We start from the raw sequence: 11,282 nt of genomic DNA, 5'->3' as shown, positions 1-11,282 counted from the left end.
TAAGCGGAAGTAATGCGGCGGCCATTTATGCGATCTGTAAATCATATGTCGACCACTGTTGTCAACGTAGTGCCATGTCTTTGATTTGCAAATCATATGATTAGCAGGGCGTCTTCGTTTAGCACAAAACAATAGCTGTTTGCGATATTTTGTATTGTTTTACGTTTTTAACATTTTAGAATGTGTAACGGATGTGTTCATAAAGAGTATCCTGACCGGGTAAGTGTGTTTATAAAACTCTGCTCGCTTGGGAAAGCTTGAGTTTTCTGAAAAACAGTCACACCATCGCTCCAAAATAGCTCAGTAAAGGTGGGTGGTGGGAAAGGTGACTTCGGGTTTCATCGAATGTCTTGTTGTCCATGTCAATGATCGGCCCATAATGTATTTCTGAAGGAAGAATAACTCACATTTGTGTTTTCTCTGTGGGCTTAATTGACGCCGTTTTATTAATTTTGTGACAACTCTGTTGCCCCAGAATAGCTTCAAATATAGTAAATTATTACAAAATTGAACACTCTAATAGTCTGATCCCTTCGTATATGAGATGGACAAACAGCACCAAAATCCCTATCCAAAGTTTTAAATGAAAACCTTGAGCTTCTGTGTTACCTAGACTGCAGTTCTGTTATCGTGTATTATTAAATATTACACATTTGTTTTGTGGTCAATTGATTAAGCTGGAACTGGATGATCCAGGTGTCCATTACTGGCCTCAGCATTTTTTTTTATGTCAAATTATTTTTCAGGCACAAACACCACTGGAATACACGTGACAATATGATGATAATTTCATGCACAGGGCAACACCTGTCTGGAAGATGGCTCCTACCTGATGAACTACCTGGGCTGTGCCAGCTGCCATCAGAGAGACTTTGTCCTCATCAGCAATAAGAGCACCGAGGACGATGACGGAGAGGAGATCGTCACATATGACCGTAAGTTTTTTTTTAAAATAACATTTGTTTGATCTGTATGTCACAATAATGTTGGAAAAATAAATCCTTCATCTTGAAATTGCCATTATCAAAGGTTCAGTGTTGCGGAAAAAGTAAAAGTGTAATTTTGAAACACATGAAAACAAAAAAAAGAAAAGTAAAAACAAAGTTAAAATTTGTCTGTCTGCCGATGGGATCTTTTTGAGTTTGCTTTGAAATATGAATATTTTTTATTCAATATCAATCATCATTTAATATTTCAGACGTTTGTAAAACCTGCGACCATGTTGTGGCCAGACACGAGTACACGTTTTCAGTCGTGGATGAATATCAGGTGAGAAATTTTAGGGGAAAAAAAAGTGTCATTTTAAACTCCAGCAGGGCCTCATGTGTTCTCTCTGGCGCAGGAATACACGATGCTCTGCATGCTGTGCGGGAAAGCGGAGGACTCCATAAGCGTGCTGCCGGATGACCCCAGACAGTCCAGTCTTTTTTAGTTCCAAAGATTTCACCAAGTTTCTGAGCGCACTATATTTCTATATGTCATATTTGTATTTTAATGTTTTTTCAGACTAGTGCAGGTGCAGATCTCCCGCGCAGGAAATCTTTATATAACTTATATGCGATGAAACATTTCAGATAAAAGGTCAAATAAAGTGAATGTTTTTCGCCCATGTCAGGAGAATATGAGACCCAAATTTATCATCCTTTCAATGTTACCCAGAATGCTCACTTTGGACAGGAAGCACAAGTATTAGTCACGAGAGAAGGTAGAAATCTGTAACTGAGTTAGCGGAGATACTACTAAATAAAGTGCTAAATCATCCAGTCGAGTCATGTTGGCTTGTCTATATTGTATTTCATGATTAGAAGCAGTTCAATAAAAATGCGCAGACTGTACAAATGAACAATAAAAATAAAAAAAATGTTCATGCAGTTCAACAATACTGAACGATGAGTGCACTTACAGATACATTCTAAATGTGCAGATGCCTTTAGCCATTTAACATTTGCTAACAACGAAAGCACGCTACTAACCTGTGATATGCCAAAGATATGCATCGTACTGTAATTACTCAAGCGGGGCGTACGGGACGGAGCCCTTCATGAATGCTGATGCTGCTTGTTAATATTTGGAGTTACATGATCGGAGTTTAGATGGTCAGGTGACCTCTGACGGGACTTACATGTCAAGGAGCGAGATGAGAGGTAAGAGTTGGCAATCTCCAGAACTTCAGTCTCAGCACAAGTCAAGTCTTCACGACGCGCATCCAGCGAATAAATAAATAAATACAATTTATGGTACATTTTACATTACATACAGTACATTCCCTTGAGTAAATGCCTTGTTGACTCATGCTAACAGGGACGTGCGGCCTCCTGCTACGCTCACTGGATCAGTCACGTCTCCCCAAACACAGTCATCGGTTCGCCTTGTTTGAACCTTTCCCCTCGTGGATCGGGCTCCGCCCCCTGGTGCTGTGGCTCCACTGAGAGGTGGGCCGCTCTTGAAAGTGTCGAGGAGGAGGAGGAGAGCCAGAGAGACTGGACGGAGAGCGGCTGCGCCCCTGAAGAGTGGCGCCGTCGCGCAGCTCCTGGCGGGACGGGGAGGAGCTGAGGGAGCGTTGGAGGGAGGAGGAGCTGCAGGGGCGGGGGGGAGGAGTGAAGAGCAACCCGCCTCGGTCCTGCATCAGCTGGGTCAGACTGGCCAGGAAGTCGGCGTCGCTGGTGCTGCTGGCTCGGACTCGCAACCGCCTCCTTCTGGAAGGAAAAACCAGGGCAGGATTAACAATAAATTACAGAATATATGGCAGAGAATCACTTAAATTATTGGTCCATGAGCTGATTGAAGCATTACACTAGAAATAAGCTGTTTCTGAAACATGCCCTGGAAATACCTTCAGAAATACTAGCTTCTGGATTAAAGTACTTGACATGGATTGGAAAAAAAAAAAAAAAAATTGAGACAAACAAACAAAAATCAACCCACAACTGTAACAGAAATCCAGTCAGTGAGACTCACCTGTTGTCCACACAGGAGCGCGCTGGAGGTTTCCCAGGAGGAGGCCGAGGAAGAAACCTGCTCGACAGCTGCTCGGCTACAAAGCTGGCACTCACAGGTCGTGGGATCTTGCTTCTGCTGCCCGACGAAGAGGACAGGGAAAGCGGGTCGTCTGCCGCGCAGTCAGACCTGGACCCTCGGTCGGAGGAGAGGCGGTCTCTGGGCAGAGCACTGGGAAGGTTGTCGCAGGACAGAGACGGAGAGGGGGAGTGTGTGGGTGACCCTGCAACCGGACTGCTCCAGCGGTGGCGCTTTTCCAGGGTCAAGTCCCTGTTCGGCGAGTCCAGAGGAGCACCGGGGTCTCGGACCGGGATGCGGCTGAATCGTGGTGAGGAAGGGGAGTCTCTCCTCCGCAGCAGAACGGGAGGTGGAGAAGACGACACGGTGACCTCCACTGCTCCTCCCAGAGTGTCGGCTTGTGGCTGCTGATTGGGCTCAGATGATCGATCTGGGAGACCCGAATCACTCTCGGGGTCCCGGTCACAGGTCAGGAGGGCGTTTGGACCTTTGGCTGGGCTTGGTACTGGGACTGACTCAGACTTCTCCACCTCCTTTGCAGCAGGTTCCTCTGTCTTCCCGGACGGAGGTTCCAGTGGAATCACGTCGCTCTTCTCCAGGACCGGAGACTGTGGCGCGCAGCTGGAAGACTGGATGAGAAGACGATACGATCTTAGTTTGATGTTCTCAGAGCAATGCTATGAGTCAGGGATGGTAGTTCAGAGGTGCAGTAGGCAAGATTTTTTGTGTCATGAAACAATACAGGCCTAATCACCTGTACTTATATGGTAATAAAAATAACCTTAAATATAAAAACAAACTTTTTATCAAGCAGCGGAAATTGTCGGAAGACTTTGACCAGTCACATGCTTGCTCGGTAGGGGGCGTGGTTTTCTATTTCTATGTGGATGAGAACAGTTAAGAGACAGCTGGCCCACTCTTGCCTACTGCACCTTCAGGTCATCAAGCTTCACCTCAGGCTCACACAGCTAACCTGGTCAGTCTGCGCTCGTCCCACGATGACTGACGGCATTTGCCCCAACATCCCCGGCAGCCTCCTGTGGCCCAGCAGCCAGGTACCCGGCATGTTCATCTGAGACAGCACAGGACTGCTGGGGGCCACTGTGGACTGACCGTCCTTCGAGTCCGAGGTGTGGTTCTCAGCCTGGGCCACGCCGCCCTTGTCCTCATCCTCTGTGGGTTTGGCGGATCCGCTGCCCTGTTCCAGCTCCAGCAGGACCCACTCCTGGGAGTCGGCCTCTTGGGGAACGGGACTCAGATTCACTGCCACAAACCCACTGCTTGCAGCTCCTTCCTCGGGGTCGGGGGTCGCCGTGCCGGAGTTCTCCTCGTTGCACACAGGTGACTGTTGTCGACGTTCCTTCTCAGAAAACGCCTTCTCCTCCACGTTCGGAAGCACGGCTCTCTGTTTGCCCAAACTGACAAGATCCTTCCTTAGTTTCATCACCATTTGAAACTCTTTCCCACAGTGGGGCTAAGAAAGGCCATCTAATCTAATATGATCAGCGCCACTATGACACTGTTTGTCTTTGGATCCGGGAGGCTTGTACTGAATAGTGGTATGGACCAGACATTAGCGTAGGAGAGAAATATCTGCAGAACAAGACATTCAACATTGTTCTACTAGTCATTTTCAGCCTAATGAGTACAGACTTCGAAACAGTGGAGCAGAGGAGCCAAAGCTCACTTTCTGTTCTTCTTTCTGCTCAGTGCTGAGAGAACTGGACTCAACAACCCTGTTGTTTACATCAATCCTTTCAGCTCAGTGCAGGAACATCCACTAAATCTAAATCTGTTTATTGTCTTTACTGTCTGCTGCGTGGACTGTCATTTACTCATAAAGCATGATGTCATAAACAAGTGACACGCCAGGCTTATTTTGTAGGCTGGATTCATTTACAAGGTTCATCATTTAGTGGATGTTTCATATGTAGTAAAAACGCGAATATGAAGTCTCACCAAATAATGAAAAACTAAATAAAATCATGCATTGCATAACGTCACCACAGGAGGGCAGCGTGGGCAAAAACGCCTTGTAAAGTATTTAGCTCAGTTCATACATACTACTGTTTAAAAAACTAGTAGCAGTAGCATAAAAACAACATCAACTGAAGAATAACAGAGGTAATTCCAACAATGTGGTCTATTAATTATAGATATCAAATTCACCATCTGCTCCCAACTTAATGCAATGGAAATACTTTAATATTTATCACATTCAACCACTATAACCTTGAACTTGTCAGGATCATCTGTACTGTTTCGTTTGCACTTTGAGGAACTTCCTTCTGCACCTAACTCTCTTCTGCTTCATTCGAAATGTTTTTTAACTTGTACATGTTGTTGTACATGAGACAACATGGAGACAATGAGGCATACTTACTAGGCCTCCAGGAAGCGTTCGATTGTTGGTTTTGGTTCTGGCGCGAGTCTTTTCTCGAAGGCTAAGCTCTGACTGTGCCTCATCCTGCGTAGCAGTGGCGCCGCCCGCTCCAGGAACATGGTCTCTGATCGGACCCGCCGTGGGGAGCTCTGCATGGAACCAGTGTTGGGGCTCTGGTTCCCTTGGTTCTGACTGTGCTCGTCCTCGCTGACCACCTGGAGAAGACAGATGGAGGTCAAGCTTAGATGCCATGTGATCAGGTTTATTTTGATCAATTCTACAGTCGACTTTGTTGGTCAACACTGCCGTCCTGACCTTCCTGGCAATGGCCTGGGCATGTTTATGATTGCGGTTGCGGTCCAGCTCTTCCCACACGTCCGCCCCAGGGGTGGTGGGTGTAGGGATTGGGGGGCAGTTGTCAGCGTCACTCAGGCGCTCCCCTTGCAGGACATCCTCTGTGTTCTCTCTCTGCAGCTCACCCGGCAGCACTGAAGCGTTGGCCATGCTGCGGAGCAGAGGGAAGGTCACCTTGCAGCTCATTTCCAAACACGGCAGCAGCAGTTTCGCAGGAACCATTGACAGTGCAGATTTTCGGTCCCAAAAATAACTCATGGATAACACACAGCGAGAACATTTGAGACTGCTGTGGGCTGAAATCATTAAAAAGACAATGGAGTGTCATTAAGCACCCCAGGTACGCGGGCGTGAGGCGAGTCAGCTGCTGGGCCGTCGTCGCCGCAGTGTTGATTGTCAGAACATCCTCCGAGTCGCTCTTCTCCCAATCGTACGGGTCGTTCTCCAGAACATTGTGGCTCTTCATGGCGTTATCGAAGACTGTTGTCAGCATCTGAGCAGTGAAGCAGCAGCATCAGCATCTGACCGCCACTCAGAGGTCGAATCGACATGAACCTGATAGTCCGGCTTGGTGAAGTAGTCCAGTGTCAGGATGTGATCCAGGAAGAGGCTGAACTCCGAGGGAAGGTGCTTCAGCATCAGGCGGTGGTCGTACGTCTCTTTCAGGTTCCCCACTTGTTCCTGAGTGGAAGACAATATTTGGGTTGGTGACTGAAGAAACACGTCTGTGGACAAGCTCATACTTTGTCTTTGATTTTCCTCCAGGGAAGCTGACCGATGGTGAACTCCACCAGCATGTAGAAGAGGGACCACAGGTCGTCATGGCGACCCATTTCCTGCCAATGGACAAATTCAGAGTGAGAAATTTGAGGTTAAGCCGGCAAATTAGACGATGTCCTCCACACTCACCTTGTTTTTATGGGCATTGATAGATGCGTATCGGACGGTTCCTCTGAACCCGGCAACAGGTCGAGGCTGGAATTAAGAACAAGAGAGTGGAGACCATTTGACATTCTATCCTCTGCACACATCAATAAGAAGGGGTTGATCTGCGAGCTACACATGGCTGCTCATAAAGCGAAGTCTTTCAGTTTATGCAACACAATTTACTACAAACTATTACCCTTTTGAAGACTCAAGTCAATCCCAGTACAGAGCACTGCATTTATCTCCAAACAATTTTAATTGACCACAAAACCTGATAAATGTTGTGAGTTGGCACATTCATTCCTATAGGAGATACAGTTGATAGTACATTTCATGTACAGCGATTCTCTTTGACAAGTGAGGTTGAAGGCTGCAATTTCATATTCATCATCTGCATCATCCAGAAACTGAAATCTGACTGATTTTTGTTTGAAAGAAGAGTCTCTTACCGGACGGACTTCTTGGCTGGAGTTTGTAAATTGACGGGCCAAACCGAAGTCCAGCATGTAGCAGCATCTGCAGGTGGTGGTCAGTCGTCCCATCGCAAAGTTAGACTGTTAAATGGAGAAGTGAGAGTGTGTCATGTCAAACTTTACTTCACTTGATCGACAACCATGTTACCGGCTTGATGTCTCGGTGCAGGAAGCCGACCGAGTGGATGCTCTCTATGGCTTCTAAAATCTGCTTGCCAAGTCTCAAAGTGGTGGAGACGGAGAAGGTTGCTCGTGACATGGTCCTGCGCAGATCTGCAAGGTTCCGCCCCTGTAGACGCGGGCGTGGCACATTTGTGAATCAAAAAGCTCACGAATGTCGACGGAAGCGAGCGTCCCACCTGCAGCTCCATCACCACGTAGTTGAAGCGATCGTTCCGGCCACAGCCGACAAAACGACAGACGTGGTCTTTGCCTGAGGGAGAAACCCATGAATAAGTGATGAGGCTGATGTAAGACTTCTCTCCCGGCCCCTTCCGTCAGGGCACACCGATCCTGTTGTAAAGGCTGGACTGAACTGCCCTGCGCTAACTGTCACCTTAAAGATTTTAGTTTTTAAAAAAGCTTAAAATACTGGGAGGTTCAGATCTGAACACTTGACTTAAAAGACGAGCTGAATCCAAACAGGAGATGACACTGCTAAAGTGGCTGTTCATACAGGCAGGAAATGTTTCAGTCTGGGATCAACTACGAGGCGGAGGCGTCACATGGTTAAAAAGTCACTCACCCTGCAGCTTCTTGAGCACAGCTACCTCCATCTTCAGCACCTGCTTGGGTTGCTGAGCAGACTCCACCTTCAGGGCAACAGTTGCCTGACTCAGCTGATCCAACACCTCATAGATCTCCCCGAACCCACCACCTCCAATCTTCTTTGTCTGTGGGGGAGAACAATGTCATGAAATTAGATACTATTAAAGAGCTTGATCTCACAATTAGTTTGATACTTTACCACTTTCCATCTGTCCCTGACCACGTCTGCCACTGACAGGATGTCCGTGTGCTCTCCAGCCCCACTCATCCTGAGAGCTCTCAGCTACAGGCTGGTCCTGACATCGGGGACCAAGGCCCCTCACTGCAAAAGACGGGACCAAGATTGACATGGACATCTGAATTTGAATGATAAAACATTTCACACAACTTCGACTGACTGACTACTGAGAACGATGATTACTGCTCCTAGTACATTCTTGACTGATACTTCAAAGTTTACAAGGGAATTGTCTTTCATTTTAGCTTGAGCTGTCCAATCAGTTTGTACCTTTGTTCTAGGTATCTTTCGCTTTGTGTTCCACTCTTTGTACAAGTCGAAACAGTCAGAACTCTTTCAAATCAAAACTTATTTGACAATTATATTATATACTATGTACTGTCAATAATAATATATTATAGTTAAGAACAAACGTCTACTTCATTTTGGTTCCTTCTCCTGAATAAATACAGCTCGTCACAAGAAATCTAATATCTATATCCCGAATGATAACCTGAAAAAATGTGTTGTTCTTTCTAAAAATTCAGAACATCAGAAGGAATCCTTTAAAAGAACAGAGGACTGTTGATTCTATATTTAGGGGTCATTATATATTAATATAACAGGTAGCCCTAAATGAGAAAAAAATATATTGAAGTTATACGGACTTTAGATTATTAGTTTAGACTGTTTTTATTGTACCAATGCCATAAATCGTTTAAGGAATAATTTACTCTTCAACGTTGCGTACTATACAACTGGTAAAAGTATATCTACATTATTTCTAAACCGGAGTGTGTCGATAAAATCGCGTTCATAGTTCCAGAGCATTGACGGTGGCCAGTATCCGGCGGGGTCGTGGTAGCTTGTATTGATGGTAACCACGGCGATAGCAGCTAACACTGTTGTGTTTAGACCAAAACCAAAACATCAATGTCCGACACGAAGATTCTACGTGGTTCGAAAGCAGCAAGACACGAGGGCTTGCTGTTCCCGCACTGCTTTAACTGGTAAATCCGTTGTAATCCTGACTGCGGTGGTCCTGCAGCAATGCTAACCAGCTAGTTAACCAGTGCTCGGGTCACCTACCTTGCGTCGCTGCAGCATTTCCGACTCCGATGTGTATAAACCATGCAGTCGCCCTGCCCCTGTTCACAATGTCAGGTGGTCATTGCGAGGGGGTTTTAGAGAAGGCGCCGAGGACTGGGGATCATGTCTGTCGCTAGCTGCGTTAGCCTGCTAGCCTACTGCTGGATGAGGAATGATGCGATGCAGCTCCTCTGGAGTGAGGCGGTCGCTAACGAGTCGGTTCTTCCAGTCGGATCTTTACGGAGCCAAATGAAGACTCTTGAGGGTCGATTTAAACAAATTTGATCGTTTTAATTACTCACGTTTGTAATGCCCAGCATATTTTATTCAAAGGTTGGAGGGGAAGCATGTTATTGTTCGACTCATGAAAGGATAATTCAGAGAAATACATAATGTGTTGTCTCAGACACATCAAAGCTGATTGTTTCACTGTGAGCAACTGACACAACAATAATAATGTTTTTTTGCAATGAGTAAGAGTCAGCTTTATTGCCAAGCTCATTGAGGAGAGTGCTTTGGAACAATGTGCAATAATGGAAAAAGTAAAAATAAATAAATAAACAAAAATAAATGGATAAAAATAAGCAATAATAATAGAAGTAACAATGGTGCCTTTTTTTAAGGTTTGAGCACCAGGCCCCCAAAATGTTTGCACATGTGCATGGTGCATGCTTTTTAAAATGATATTCACAAATATTGCACAATATTTTATTTAAATTTTCTTACCCCAAACTGATTGGAAATTGAGTGAATTCCAGTCATGGTTTCGCAGACAGTTTTATAATAAACCTGAGGTTAGATTTCATGGCGATAAAGAGCTATTTAACATGAACCACTGTTCAGAAAGGAGGCAATAGGATGAAGGAGTCAGAGGAGAAAGTCTTCCAAGGCCGTGGCCGGAACAAGAGTCAAAGAACAGTCTCTTTCATATCATTGCAAATGAGGGGAATGATAAGTGAAAGCTGTTCAAGGGCGGGTTGCTATTGAAATAGAACTGCTGCTTCTTTATAGCCAGGATGATGAATTGCACATGAAAAATTAAATGGTTTGACCTGCAATGAATGTTATGTCTTCAAGAGGGAGATATTTCAGGTCGACGCTCTTCATCTATGAACTTTGTATGTGTCATACGAGAGGGACCGAACCCTACCCGCGAGCGTGGTTTTAATATTTTAATGTGATTTTAGTGAGTGAAAAGAAGGTATGTATTTTGGCTCTCATCTGGACAATGCTTAACTCCAAAGCTTGAAACGAAACACTTGACCACTGCCAACCAGGATTGAGGCCTTGGAGAACAATAACATCTTGTAACTAGAGATGAATTGATCCATTAGTTTCTGGGTTTATGTAGAATATCGCATAAACTAACATGTAATTATGTATTAAAATATATGTTAGAGCATGCTCAGAGCGACTGACTCCCGAAAAAGACCGGGAATCCCCTTCATAGCAACGGTGTGACGTCACCAGACAACAGCCTCATGATTGGTGTGCAACATCTCAAGTTTGGTTTCATTTCCATTTATTCTCACTGTTTGCCTAATGCAAGTGGTTCGGTGAGATTTGAGTTTTTGGGAGTTTTTAGAAGATACCGAATTTCCGGGACTTTTTTTTAAGATTTTAAAACTGAACAAAGCGTTTGAGCGCCATTACACAAAATAGACACTAGATGGTGCTATTGTGGATTGTGGTTTAATGCTACATTAAAAGTAAGGACAACGTATCGCTTCTAAAAACGGTTTAATAGTTTAACCTTTACAAGCGAAAACGGTTTTTTTTCTCAGCCAGAGATTAGATTAGAAAGTGTGAGTATAAGTACAAGTACGTTCACGCTTGTCAGTGAAGCATGAACAAACAAACAAAGTAACTTTCTGGCACCACAGGAGCCCATAAATATAAGGCGTTACGGAGAGGTAATCGACAAGCATTCACAAACTCACACGCACACGCAAACTAAACAGTTGCCTCATGCTGCATTCGAACTTGCGAGCTTCTTTTTTTATATTTAAAAGAGGTTAGAAAACGATACGCGACACAACTGATATTAATTTACATA

The 11,282-nt window shown here is 45.0% G+C and overlaps 2 protein-coding genes across 2 annotated transcripts; one reads left to right on the top strand and one right to left on the bottom strand.

Annotated features, from left to right (window-relative positions):
* Positions 1-41: 41 nt before the first annotated feature.
* On the top strand, positions 42-1,907 carry churc1 (churchill domain containing 1). Its single transcript, XM_053881656.1, has 4 exons — positions 42-219; positions 800-935; positions 1,199-1,269; positions 1,343-1,907. The coding sequence occupies exons 1-4, from the start codon at positions 181-183 to the stop codon at positions 1,430-1,432; spliced, it is 336 nt and encodes a 111-aa protein (XP_053737631.1). The 5' UTR covers positions 42-180; the 3' UTR covers positions 1,433-1,907.
* On the bottom strand, positions 1,731-9,528 carry ttbk2b (tau tubulin kinase 2b). The gene is made up of 15 exons (XM_053881652.1): positions 9,227-9,528; positions 8,120-8,242; positions 7,898-8,045; positions 7,512-7,585; positions 7,301-7,441; positions 7,129-7,233; positions 6,662-6,727; positions 6,496-6,588; positions 6,308-6,433; positions 6,088-6,245; positions 5,714-5,903; positions 5,399-5,613; positions 3,989-4,433; positions 2,959-3,644; positions 1,731-2,696 (listed from the first exon to the last, which is right to left on the bottom strand). The coding sequence occupies exons 2-15, from the start codon at positions 8,186-8,188 to the stop codon at positions 2,357-2,359; spliced, it is 2,856 nt and encodes a 951-aa protein (XP_053737627.1). The 5' UTR covers positions 8,189-8,242; positions 9,227-9,528; the 3' UTR covers positions 1,731-2,356.
* Positions 9,529-11,282: the final 1,754 nt, after the last annotated feature.

This window comes from Synchiropus splendidus, chromosome 12 (genome assembly GCF_027744825.2).
Source record: "Synchiropus splendidus isolate RoL2022-P1 chromosome 12, RoL_Sspl_1.0, whole genome shotgun sequence".
NCBI lineage: Eukaryota > Metazoa > Chordata > Actinopteri > Syngnathiformes > Callionymidae > Synchiropus > Synchiropus splendidus.
Note: the sequence above shows the minus strand (reverse complement) of the source record. Positions and strands in the feature narration are given on the sequence as shown.